Raw genomic sequence first — 12,645 nt, forward strand, 5'->3', positions numbered from 1 at the left:
CTAGTAGAAAGGGCCGCGGCTTCAAAGAGATCAACATCGAAAAAGAACTGTGACATCGGGCACTCTAGGCCGAGGTGGATGTTAGAGTAAAGGATCGCTACTAATGCGTGTCGTTCTACATCCTCCTATCTGTTCGTGACATCGCATTGTACATTGTGTGTGACTTGTTCAGATAAAAATATAACTCAACCATGTTATGTTAATCGCTAAAATGCGCAATTCATAGTTCAAGACAAAATGAAGTTTGTGAACATATATCTTACTGTGCTTATTCAATAAAATGTGACTATTGTGGCAACTATGCCTATTGTGTAGCTTGCGTCTTATATTCTCCGCATTACTTTTCATTCAGTGTGCATGCCTCTTATTTACTTCGCTTAGTCTAAGGTGGGTGTCTGATCATAACGGCTACTCCAAGTTGTTTCGACACCTTCCTATCTTTTCATTGTATCGCAGTCTTGTGATGTTTTGAAACGATGAAAATATTAATAAACCTGATTGCTCATGTTACAGAGCACAGTTTTGTACTAACGAAATTACTAAAACGTGGTTGCTCAACAGTGCGGCCCATTTTGTCTCGATATTTAAGTTGACGACCCAGGTGGGCGTCTGGTTTCAAATATTACTCCAGTCGTTTCGACACCTTCCTACCTTTTAATTATGCCGCAATCTTGTTTTCGAAGGAAAAAATATCAACAACAGCCTGAACTCGTATATCAGGCTCCCACTAAGTTACAGTAATCTCTACAGGACTCACCAACAGTCTCTGTCAGAATCAGTTATTCACTAATTGAGCTCACTGCCAGCGAGTGGCTTGCCATTACGAGTATAAATCCTTGAAAGCAGTATTTTTGCAGTTGTGCTTTCAACATTTACTAGTACTTTTGGACAGTTTTTATTCGAAGAATACAATTTGCAACATTTCTTCACAATGGAGTTCAACGTTCATTGTTTTAAACTTTTTACCCATATTCCAAATTGATAGAAAATGAAGACTCAGACTTCTGACTTTCACAATTTCAAAAGCTCAACCATTATATGCAGTAATGTAGGCTACCCGGCCAGCTGCCAAACATGAGAATGGGAAGCTTCAGTGGAATACTGGTCACAGTAGAATTCATCAAGCTGATCAGGGAGTTCAAGACCTCACCGCTGTCTTCATACTGCATCACGCTTTCAAATAACATCACAGAGGAATAACTTTATTGATGGAAACAATAAAACCACTATGATGCATCACCAGTGCTCCTAGTGTAAATAACCTGAGACCGATGTTGGACAACTTGCTTGATCAAACCTGTATCGTAACAACAGAAAACATTTGACTATATTCGAAGAATGATGTCAAATCAGGAATTCTTACCTTTTTGCTGCAGCTCTTTTAATGCAGCCCGAGCGAGTGATCCTCTCACCTTCAAACGTTCAGAAACCACAGCTGGGGTAATGAGCTTGTAGCTAGGAACCTAGTAATACAGGAAATTTATAAATACATATTTGTTGTAATGTTATGAAGCTTAAAGACCCCACCTCTTTGTAGAGTTTGTCATAGGTTGGTTTGTCAAAAAGCACAAGATTGTTCAACTTGTCACGAACTTTTCCCTTGGACCACTTCTTCTTTTTAGCCTTTCCTCCCCCACTTGGTTTTGGCTTTTGGCTTGTCTTTCCTCCCTTTCCCTGATCCTTTTTAGGAGCCTGCATATATTTTACATAAGATTTGTGAAGAAGCCAAAAGTTTAATTATGATGCTATGGGAACACACCATCACCTGTGCTATTATAGCACCAGAACATCATCTTTCATAGAAACAAACAGTTTCAAGACGGACATTCATGAAAACCCGTACTATCAAGAGGTGGACTGGGCCCGGTCATAAGGTTTTGATGAATTCATAACACAGCAACTTGCAAACCAACTCTTTAACAATACAGATACACCTACCATGATTGCGGCCTTGACTGAAAAGAAATCATCACGATTTCGTTACGCATGCGAGTACGATATTCTAACCGGAAAATTTCTTTTTTCTTGCATTTATCAAGCCACCTATTGAACGGGTCCTTGATCTCAAAAGGCATATTGTAATCCATTTATTCATTTTGATATTTATATAAATGAATTATCGGTGGGAAATCATGAATACTTCAAACAAACAGAAATTTCTGAATCCATACTATCCAGGAAATTATTGGAGCGTACAATTTGAAACAAAATGTTCAAATTCAAATTAAGCTGGATTAAGACACTTTTAATGAATATAAACTGTAATTATTGTCTAAAACATATTCATTAATTAGTAATCCAATAATAATAATAATAATAATAATAAAAAAAAAACCCAGAAACAGAATATTACCATCATCATGTATACACGTCGTATTTAGATTAACCAGGCCACCAAGATGAGGGATTCCAAGAGTAATAACGGGAATCCCAGTCGCCGGTAGAGAGACCGCAATAATGTCTATATCATTGAACAAATACAGTAAGGATATCACCGATGTTAGCATATATTTAAGGGATAAAAAGTTGGAATAGGGGAAAGCTTGAGTTGGCGCTATGTTCGGTTACCATATTTTAGAATGCAAGATTTCTACTTGGATAGATTAAATAGCCATATGTAGCGAACTCCGAGTGACGCCAAGTATACATGAAATAGAAGTATAATATGCGCTTCTATCATCTGAGGAGTTCTCGAAGAAAATTGTTTGCAAAAATGAAGCATGCTTCAAAAGCTATTCAAATATTTTTAAATGAATGAAACTGGTCTGAATAACGACACAGAGAGAGAATTTATTCGGTTCCATGAACATTCGTTTAACATTTCGTGAAAGATACCGACCTGTAATAGATGCCAACAAATGAGTCATCGCGATTTGGATTTAAAGGTCATATACGATGCCAGATTTGAAATTCAAAATATTATATCCACCCATTATGATTGGTTTGGTGTGGCGGCTTTAATTTTGACATCCTTATCGTTGTTAAGCAACCGATATTGACTTTGCAATAAATGCCTTCAGGGTTGTAATGACTCGGCTTGAGTCACTATTTTCTGGTGACTCGCCTTGACTCGAGTCGTTTTCTCTAACTACGGAAATGACTCGACTCGAGTCAATCTGTATATTGACTCGACTCGAGTCAATCTGTACATTGACTCGAGGCTCAGACGGTCAGGGCCGATATTTCATTTTAATTTCGAAGAATATTAAAGTAACCATACTATCGGGATTTCATTTATTGGTACTGGTACTTGAAAGAGCGATCAGAAACTGAAAAGTGAGGAAAATTAGAATATTATAAATGCGAACCATTCGATATCATGAAATAGAATTATAAAAAGTGGGTTTAACAAGACGTTAACTGGAAACTGAGTAGTCAACACAATTACTTGGACTCGGACTCGAGTCATAATACCATGACTCGTACTCGACCCTCTGCTCGCTGACTTAGACTCGGTGGTGAATTGAAAATGTCTTGACTTGACTTTAGTCAAAACTGTAAAAGTGAGATTGACTTGTGACTCGAAGCCTTGTGACTTGGTTACAACCCTGAATGCCTTGCATATGAATTTAGGTAGACCCAAAAAGTCGAAAGGCTAAATTGCTACAATGACTTACCTCATAGCATATGAATCCTAGACAACCGAATTATGATCCGTGGTCCTGGAATTATCGGCACTAGACAATATACAATCCAATTCGCAAGACACAATGCTGTATTCACTCTTGTAAATTGTATGTGGCTGACATTATACATATGTTATAGGGAGATTTAAAGTCATCATGCACTATGGGCTGCGAATGTATGCAAATTTGAAAAGTTGAGGAAAAAGGGGCAACCTATAGAAAAAGTGGGGTACGGTATAATTTATGGCAAGGCTAGGGTAAGGGTTTGATTGCGTTTGATGTTAGGCGTATGAAATGATGACTATAATTTATTCACCATACCGAAAAGTTCAGCTCATTGGATCTACAGTGACTGAGAGGATTATTTGCCATAATGCCAGATAAATATTTAGGAGTCTTCTAGTGACACTGCAACTCTCTGATTATGCCTTTTTACCAACCATAGTGATGTTGTCCTCTGTCCTAAGTGGTAGAGTTCGCACTTCGGTTTTAGCATGTACGTTTTTGAAAAACTTGTGATAGGAATGAGCTAGAGCAGGGGTGGGCAAACTTTTGAGCTCGCGGGCCGCATTCAACATCTGAATCTATTCGCGGGCCGCACTATATAAAATTGGGATTATAAACGCAAACGCAATACTGGTATTTGATTATATAGGGAGGACGCGGAGATAATATATATGCTTATTTAAAACAGTCCAAACATTGCTTTGATGATATCGTACACGCGCCAGAAACAGTGGCGAGATCTCATCGGCGACCTCAATAACCAATTTTTCCAAACTATAGAGATGAAAGTCGGCTGTCCCGATTTTTAGAACAGGATTGAAATTTAAATCAGTGAGAAGCGATCTGTTCATAGATTTACTGATTCCACTTTTGATTCAGTTACAGGACACACAATATTGACAGCATTATAACCATGTTAGCTTCAAACACGCTTCTACTGTGTGTAGATAAAATATGAATATCCTAATTCTACGCATACAGAGAACTAATATACCATAGACACGCGCGAATCGTTTTTATAAGCACATCACTGTAATAATTAAAACTGGAGTTCCTAATCTGAAATCACTGTCATGATCCGAATCATGTCAATCTCGTTTAGGATTTCTGTGACGTTTAGCAGTTGGAACCTTTGAAACTGCGTGGGCCTTGAGATCGGGCTGTCGCGCCAGAAATTAAACATGAAGAATAATATAGGAAATATTTACCTTAGAAAAGTGGTTCTCAAACTTTTTAAGACACGTCCCCCCCTCCCCCCTATAAGGGTGAAAGATTTTGCGCCCCCGACATATCACAAAATGCAACCCGGATGCTAGCAAACCTAACGGATAGTCTGATGGCAGGGAAGGTTACGACCGTGGATGAGGGACTTTTCGATATGTAATTCCGGCTATAAATCCCGAGCAATGATTATGTGTGGGATGTAAATCGAAAAAAAATTTCAATTGGGCTCAGCTTCGCCCCCCCCCCCCCCAAGTCCCTGCATTAATTCGATTTTTAGAACGCGTTTTATCAATATTTTTAATAAGTTTCTCTAGACTCTCGCGGGCCGCACAGAACGGTGTGGAGGGCCGCATGCGGCCCGCGGGCCGTAGTTTGCCCACCCCTGAGCTAGAGGCTTGCTTTTCACTCATACCCAGAAATGTGCGATATGATGGACAATTAAACATACCAGACAATACAGACATATCTTGTGTACGGTCCTTTATATTCACCAGTTTTTTTTCTGCTGCTCTCGGCTTTTGATACTGCATTTATATATATATATATATCGACTTTTCAATTAGATAAAATAAAAAAGGGCAAAAGAAAACAGGAGACAAAAAGAACATCGAGATAATCAGTTTTGGGCTCGTGTTAAGCGTCTCCAACGTGGGAGGTCGTGGGCGTCTTCATTTTTGCTGCTTTCCATTATGAATTTTTTCTACTGTTATCGCAGCCATTATCATTCCAATGTCGGATTAAATGGAGATGCTGACTTGATGACCTCTTCTACATTTTGGATTTACTGAGCTGGGAAAGCTGTCCCGTACTTGAATGATTGCTCAGGAGAATGATTCGTTTAGCGATGCGAGGATTTAAAAGCATTTTGAATGTGCGGCTCAACCTACCGCTGGTACTTGTTGTCGTTGTAGTGACTGTTTGTATCACTTCACAATTTATGGAGTCGATGAACTTGTGCCCCACCATCCGATCGGAGCGTTTTGCGTATAAAAGTAAAAACATCGATCCGAAAGTACTTGCTGAAATCAAGCGACAATGGATATTAGACGAAGGATGTGTGCACGGAGAAAATGTTCAAAATTCAAAATCGGGATCAAACGAACAGCCGCAATCTTCTCCGTATCAACATATTGACTGCAGTATTAATAATAACGATGAGATCATAGACTGCCTGAAACACAAAGACCACGAAGATGATATTTACATGCCTTGGAACTTTATCAAGAGATATTTTGACGTCTATGGGAAAGTAGCTCATTATGATGGTTATGAGAGATTTGAGTTCTCTCATAGCTATAGTGAGGTGGGAATTACTAAAAAAATTTGTTTATGGCGAGGCGTATTTTTCGGTTGCCAGTAAATTCGGCCACCGGTAAATTCGGCCGTCGGTAAATTCGGCCCTTGATCTATTTTGCATTATAAATGCATCTAATACGAATTATTATTCTCAAATAGGGAAGTTTTACGTGCCGTGGGCGGGTAGGGGGTAGGCTACATTAGGGTTGGAGGTGGGTTAGCGTCCATGTTGGGGTTAAGGTATCCCAAGATTAGGGTCGGGGTTGATGGATATTAGGGTTGGTTAGGTTTAGGGTTGCGGCATCCATTATCCAAAGATTAGGGTTGGGGCGATGGGTATTGGGGTTGGGAGATTAGGGTTAGGGTTATGGTATTCCAAAATTGGGGGTGACGGGTATTAGGGTTGGGAGGGGGAAATTAGGGTTGAGTCACGGTTACTGTGTCCCAAGATTAGGGTTAGTGTTAGGGTCACCCTCCTCCAACCCTAATATTCCCATACCGAACCCTAATACCCCTCTCCCAACCAACAGTTACAATAACATTACTGAACCCTAACCCCTAGCAATCTAGCATCGTCTCGTCACGTGATCTAATCACACCGTGACTGCGTGAGGTACGCGTGCCCTGACCTCCAAATCACTTGATAATATTATAATTATGTAATTAATTCACATTAATAGGTTGTTAATACATTTTTACTCCAAATTCTCAGAGGGCCGAATTTACCGATTGAATTCGGCCCTCGGTGAATTCGGCCCCGTAAATATCCGCGTTATCTCCCGTGACTGCGTGATATACGCATACCCTGACCTCCAAATCACTTGATAATAATATAATTATGTAATTAATTCACATTAATAGTTGGTAATAATTATACAAAATTCTCCGAGGGCCGAATTTACCGAGTAAATTCGGCCCAGTAAATATCCGCGCTATCTCCCGCGATTACGCGATCTATGCATACCCTGACCTCCAAACGGTTGGTAATAAATTTTAACACAATATTCTCGGAGGGCCGAAGTGACCGACGGCCGAATTTACTGGCAACCGTAACAATTTCATTTTCTAGTTACCTGATCAAGTTCAGTCTCTGAAAAACACTAGCATGGTTTTTACAGTTATAATATTATGTCATCTGTATGCAACACTAAACTCCTCTCTGATCTGTAGGCTACTTCCTGATTCTTGTTAATTCAGAAAGTAAAGCTCTGGAAGCCATGGACCATCCTTTCCATCTCCTTGCAAAGTCGTCAGAAATTAGAATGATTACCTATTAGCCTACTCTACACATTGATAACCGATATCAGATTAGCTTCCGATTATAATTAATCATCCTTGTTTCATAACGGTATTATTTATTTATAATTATCGATTTGCATTCGCAGGTGTATTATGATCCGCAAAAGGAGTATCATTTTGATGGAGTCTTCTTGACATTTGACACGTACAACGTTGAAGTGAGAGATAGAGTCAAGCTAGTAACAGGAGTTGAAGGTAAATTACCTAATTTCTATTATGATTTCCTCAAAAGCAATAAGACACAAACAAAATTGGAATTCTGAAGTTAATATCTTCTCACATTTTAGGTGTGCCTTTGTCAACCCAGTGGGGTCCGAAAGGATATTTTTACCCAATTCAAATTGCCCAGTTCGCCATGAGTCACTATTGCAAAAATATCACCGAGAAGCCACCAGTAAGAAGTATATATGAAACTGGAACGATGTCGGAGGCAAGTGTACATGAGTTGAATTATATGTGTATATTTGAGTGTGAAGATTTATCTGTTGTTCGCTGTCTACTGTGCTAACAATAGAAAAATTCATGAAGTTGTTTAGAACTTTAAGATATGATGTATAGGCCTGGCAACCCCTGTAACATAATTGAGGGCTGAGTAAAGAACAGAGGCAGAAGTCCGATTGGGCATCTAAGACTTGATTCAAAATCGAGGTTGTACTGAACCGAAGAAACATAACTTCAAAATATAAATGTATAAACTATGATTGAATTCATATAGATTGTTTTTGTTTGATATTTCTTTGACAAAGTAATTCCGTTTCAGTCAAAATGGACTCTTCACAATTCAGAATGCCACGTGGAAAGTGTTGACAATCCAGAGAGAAATTCAAAGGTCATAATGTTCCAAGTTCCGCGTATGTGATGCGGTTTGAAATAGATGAGTGAATTCTCTAAATTGAGAATGATTCGTTGCAGTATCGCTGTCATTGGGTAATGGTGCTACTTTAACTCTTGGAAACACGGTGGAGAATGAGTTTAGCGTTGATATCAAGTTCATCACAAATGGATCGCTGTCTATTGTGGTCGAAGGCTCGGACAAAAAACGTTATAATATTCATTATCTGACTCATGCCAAGTAAGTCGTTGATGTGAAGAAGATTGTGTGCCTATTATTTATCTGATTAACGATGCCGGTACTTCCAGAAAACTGATTGATTTTGATGGAGATCGATCCATTTGGTATCATATTGGCAGTAGTGCTTCATGGAGACATTTTTCTCGCGATATTCGAGTGGACTTGAGGAAGGGTGTCGGCATGACAAAATCCAAAGCCGTGAAAAAAGTTAAAATTTCAATAAAAAAGGTAAGTACAGTATAGATTGGTATGCTACTATGGAATGATGCCAATTCAGTGTTTTTCTACATTCTGGCGATATTTTTATTAGTAAAAGCGCGGTATTCACTGTTACTAACGGATGGTAACAGACCTTGGGAGATGAAAATATGTCACAGATACATCAACGTACGCTGTCACACTAATAGCGTGGAAATTTTGTATTAGGTGGTGAAATGCAAGAGAGTTCAGCGCGATTAGTAAATGCAGGAAATGAGGCAATTCTCGATCTCGTAGGCCGGATGGTGCATAATGTGTAGGAAACCCAAACAGGAATGTAACAACTTTAGTTAATTCCATAACGTTCAAAACTTATGAGATAGATTCTTGGTTGTGTTGCCGACCGTTATATTTGCACAATATATCTAGTAAGTAGGTGTCCAATGATGAAAGCTCGTGATTAGTATTTATTTCTATAAATATCACGTTATTATCGATTAGGTTATTGCAACACCAACAGAAATAACGTCGTAATACCGTACAATCATAGGTGCTGAACTAAGGTATACTCGGTAAGCATGTAGCTCGTTAATTGTGTGATTTTGGAAAAAGCAATGTATTTTGCAATGCTGCTGCTCGCGTGGGCAAACTAGCATCAGTACATTGATCGAATGTGAGAAATTAGAAGACACAACGCGACGCAAGACTGAGAACTTGATATTAAAGACGTGAATTTCTACAGGGCGAAATGTAGCGATTGTCATGTGTTGTGTAGAAATATGATATCTTATGCGTCGGCCGGAACTAGAGCGTCTGTTGTGTTTGTGATGTTATACTGGCTCAAGACATTACGTGTGGACGGAATTGAATACAATACTCGCAGCATAATTGATTTTGATTTGAACTAACACCAAAACACAATAATCTGAAGATGTGTTGCAGGCTCAAGATATCAAAAGTACTGACTCCTCTGAAATGAGTGTCTCTACTGAAAAGAGTTGTGTCATTTGTGGTAATAATTACTGTCATTTTAGTTTGTCAGCCGTCGCCGAAGATGCAGATTTTTCTCGTTACGGTGTGATTGAAATCTCGTGATTGTCGGCGCGCGTATTGACGAATATGTTGCATATTGCCGGGAGATCGCAAGCTCGCTTATTTACTGCACAGTTGGACTCGCTAGTAATCTTATGGTAGTGTGAGGTGTCGAATGTATAATTATATATATCATGCGTGCGTGTTCGTCAAGAGTCAAGACGATGAAGCTTATCCGCTCCTTGCAATATCGTGACCGGTACATGTACTTGACCGTAATAAATTGATGCTATACCTCGGTAAATTTGCAATCAATTCAGCAGGTGGCCGGGTGGCTATGCGCCTGCTTAATAGCATTGTAATTTGGTGTCACCATATACAAGTGACAAGCTTGCGAGTCGCCTTATTTCTCAATTATGATGTTAAGCCTTTGTGACATCATCAAGCCTACGGAAAATTAGAGTTCAGCGCCTATGCTTATAATATACGGGGATTGCAAGCAAAAACGATGAGGTCTTGGGGGTGACCATGATTATAGATTATATCTTAGATTATTGTGTTGCCATCCCACATTCTGGGCTAAATCACAGATCCATCTTGCAGTTTTTGTCATTGTCTGAGTGAGTCTCCCATACAGATTTATGAAGCTATTTGATTGGTTTTGAAGCATGCAGTTTTTACATCAACTGTTACTTTAATTGCACTGTCTGTCCTGATCACGTCTGCTTTCATCTTAACATAGGGTTACCACACGTCCTCTTTTAAGAGGATTTGTCCTCTTTTTTGGGAATTATGGTCATATTTATAGCAAAATTCGACTGAGACGCCGTGAATTAGCACCGAAGTGACGCTCCAGCGGGTATTTCGGGAGCAGGGTGGAAAGTTGATCTTTTTTTTTAGTCGACCGACCACAAAGTGGAAAAAATTTACCATGTTTTGAGAATTCTACTCTGGTTTTGCAAGTCTGAAAATTCTGAAAAAGTGTCCTCTTTTTAGATTTCCAAAATATGGTAACCCTATCTTAACAACCATTGGCAGCAATATTGCACAATACCTTTTCCTGTAAAGGCTTTTTATTTTCAGATTGTCAGCCTCACTGTTCGGGGCGAAGGTTTAATAGATAACGTCTGCATACAAACCGCAGACCACATGACTCATTTTCTGGCCGGAACCAACTGGATATTGGAAAATCAGAACAAAGAGACCGGCGGTTGGCCAATCATGGTCGAAAGACGCTTGGAAGGCTTCCAGTCCTTGCCACCTGGGTGGCATTCAGCCATGGCCCAAGGCCATGGTTTGTCTACTATGGTTCGAGCGTATAAGTACACAAGGGATACTAAATTTTTACCGGCATTACGTCTTGCTTTGCGTCCGTACACTGTGCCATCTTCAAAAGGTGGCGTTAGGGCAATATTTATGGACAGATTTGTGTGGTATGAAGAATACCCGACCACTCCGAGCAGTTTTGTTTTGAACGGTTTCATTTTCTCGTTGCTCGGGTTGTATGACTACAAAATGTTGTTGAGTTCTGAAAAAGAAGCGGGGAATCAACTGAGCCAAGATGATGAGGCGGCTTTAAGGCAGGCAACAGATCTGTATAACGATGGCATGTCATCACTGAAAGCAATGCTACCACTGTACGATGCCGGTTTCACAACGATATATGATCTGCGGCATTACCAATTAAAGACCCAGCCGAACCTCGCGAGGTGGGATTACCACGCGACTCACATTAGCCAACTTGCCCTTCTGTCCACCGTTGACGATGACCCAATATTTAAGCAGTTTCATGACAACTGGATGGGATATACGAAAGGAATCAGGGCTAAACATAATTGATAAAATGTGTTGTCGTCGGGAGATATTGGACGCGTTGTATGTTATTGCGAATGTGACTCGATGAGACTATTGAATTATGGACATCACTTGGTTTTAACGGTGCTCGTCACCAGATGCGTCTTCGCTGTTTTCCTAAAAGGAAGTTTTTATTGATGATTTTATACAAGTTTTTGTGTTACCACTGATGAATTGGGTTCGCTTCCATTTTACCAATATTCACTGCCAATAACTGTATCTGTATTCTTTGTAAAAGCAATCACTTTCCGCACGCTCCTCTCTGTATGCATGCACAGAGTCTACTGTGATTGACCAGGTTATGACTTGGAAAGTTTTATCCAGCATTCGTTGATTCTGTATTGATTCTGCATAATGAAATTGTGTTGTTGTGTTTATCATATATATGTGCCTTTTGCTTAAATTGATTGAGAATTATTCAGTATTATGGTTTGTGACAGAATTATTCAGTATTATGGTTTGTGACATAGTACAAGGGTGAACACGAACATCTATCACGCAGTTTTGGTAAATTTCTTCGTCACATCAGCAGATCATTCAGCACTGATTTATATGTGCAAACATAATGATTATTTGCTATGAATTCTTGAGAAGTGCCAAAATTGTCACTAGACCAAGCAACCAATCAACAAGTCATTTGGCAGGAGTAAATAATAGTATTGAGAGCTGAGGATAGGACAGGGATAGTTGCCGGCCAGGCTAATATTTTTGTTGGTGGAGTTACGACTAGTTTCGCGGACTGATGGCACTACGACAGGGACCAACAACATTTTTGAAACCAAGAGCTACTATTTGCGTACTAGTGTGGCAGCCCACTCGTAAGGGGTGTATTTGGTTATTGTGGTAGTGTTGTTGTTCCTGGGGCCACCAACTGTCTGGTTCCGACTTAATAGAATGGACACATGCATGTCCCCTTCTTGTCTAAGCTGGGTGCTGCAAGGCCGTATAATGAAAACGTTCGTAGAATCTCTTTACATCTACATCAGGTCTTCCACAATCGCGAGCACCCCAGTCGGTCTCACAGCTGGACGTTCAGTG

General features: G+C 39.7%; 2 protein-coding genes across 2 annotated transcripts; one reads left to right on the top strand and one right to left on the bottom strand.

Annotated features, from left to right (window-relative positions):
* Positions 1-1,181: 1,181 nt before the first annotated feature.
* On the bottom strand, positions 1,182-2,061 carry LOC145442029 (small ribosomal subunit protein eS25-like). The gene is made up of 4 exons (XM_080320009.1): positions 1,939-2,061; positions 1,528-1,692; positions 1,364-1,463; positions 1,182-1,297 (listed from the first exon to the last, which is right to left on the bottom strand). The coding sequence occupies exons 1-4, from the start codon at positions 1,939-1,941 to the stop codon at positions 1,227-1,229; spliced, it is 339 nt and encodes a 112-aa protein (XP_080176135.1). The 5' UTR covers positions 1,942-2,061; the 3' UTR covers positions 1,182-1,226.
* A 3,471-nt stretch (positions 2,062-5,532) lies between these two features.
* On the top strand, positions 5,533-12,010 carry LOC145441817 (D-glucuronyl C5-epimerase-like). The gene is made up of 7 exons (XM_080319754.1): positions 5,533-6,159; positions 7,538-7,646; positions 7,739-7,881; positions 8,212-8,302; positions 8,364-8,523; positions 8,592-8,751; positions 10,837-12,010. Exons 1-7 carry the CDS (start codon positions 5,686-5,688, stop codon positions 11,590-11,592), a joined length of 1,893 nt encoding a protein of 630 aa, XP_080175880.1. The 5' UTR covers positions 5,533-5,685; the 3' UTR covers positions 11,593-12,010.
* Positions 12,011-12,645: the final 635 nt, after the last annotated feature.

The sequence above is a fragment of the Botryllus schlosseri genome, chromosome 6, assembly GCF_051294905.1.
Source record: "Botryllus schlosseri isolate E-star chromosome 6, Bs_hap1, whole genome shotgun sequence".
NCBI classification, from domain to species: Eukaryota; Metazoa; Chordata; class Ascidiacea; order Stolidobranchia; family Styelidae; genus Botryllus; species Botryllus schlosseri.

What these genes read in the sequence shown, in the direction of transcription:
- LOC145442029 (XM_080320009.1), bottom strand. An exon ending in ATGACAAACTCTACAAAGAG is followed by an intron (nt 1,464 to 1,527) that starts GTGGGGTCTTTA and finishes CTGTATTACTAG; the next exon opens with GTTCCTAGCTACAAGCTCAT. An exon ending in AAAAGAGCTGCAGCAAAAAG is followed by an intron (nt 1,298 to 1,363) that starts GTAAGAATTCCT and finishes GTTACGATACAG; the next exon opens with GTTTGATCAAGCAAGTTGTC.
- LOC145441817 (XM_080319754.1), top strand. Translation starts at nt 5,686, where the DNA reads ATGATTCGTTTAGCGATGCGAGGATTTAAAAGCATTTTGAATGTGCGG. An exon ending in GCTAGTAACAGGAGTTGAAG is followed by an intron (nt 7,647 to 7,738) that starts GTAAATTACCTA and finishes CTCACATTTTAG; the next exon opens with GTGTGCCTTTGTCAACCCAG. An exon ending in AAACTGGAACGATGTCGGAG is followed by an intron (nt 7,882 to 8,211) that starts GCAAGTGTACAT and finishes ATTCCGTTTCAG; the next exon opens with TCAAAATGGACTCTTCACAA.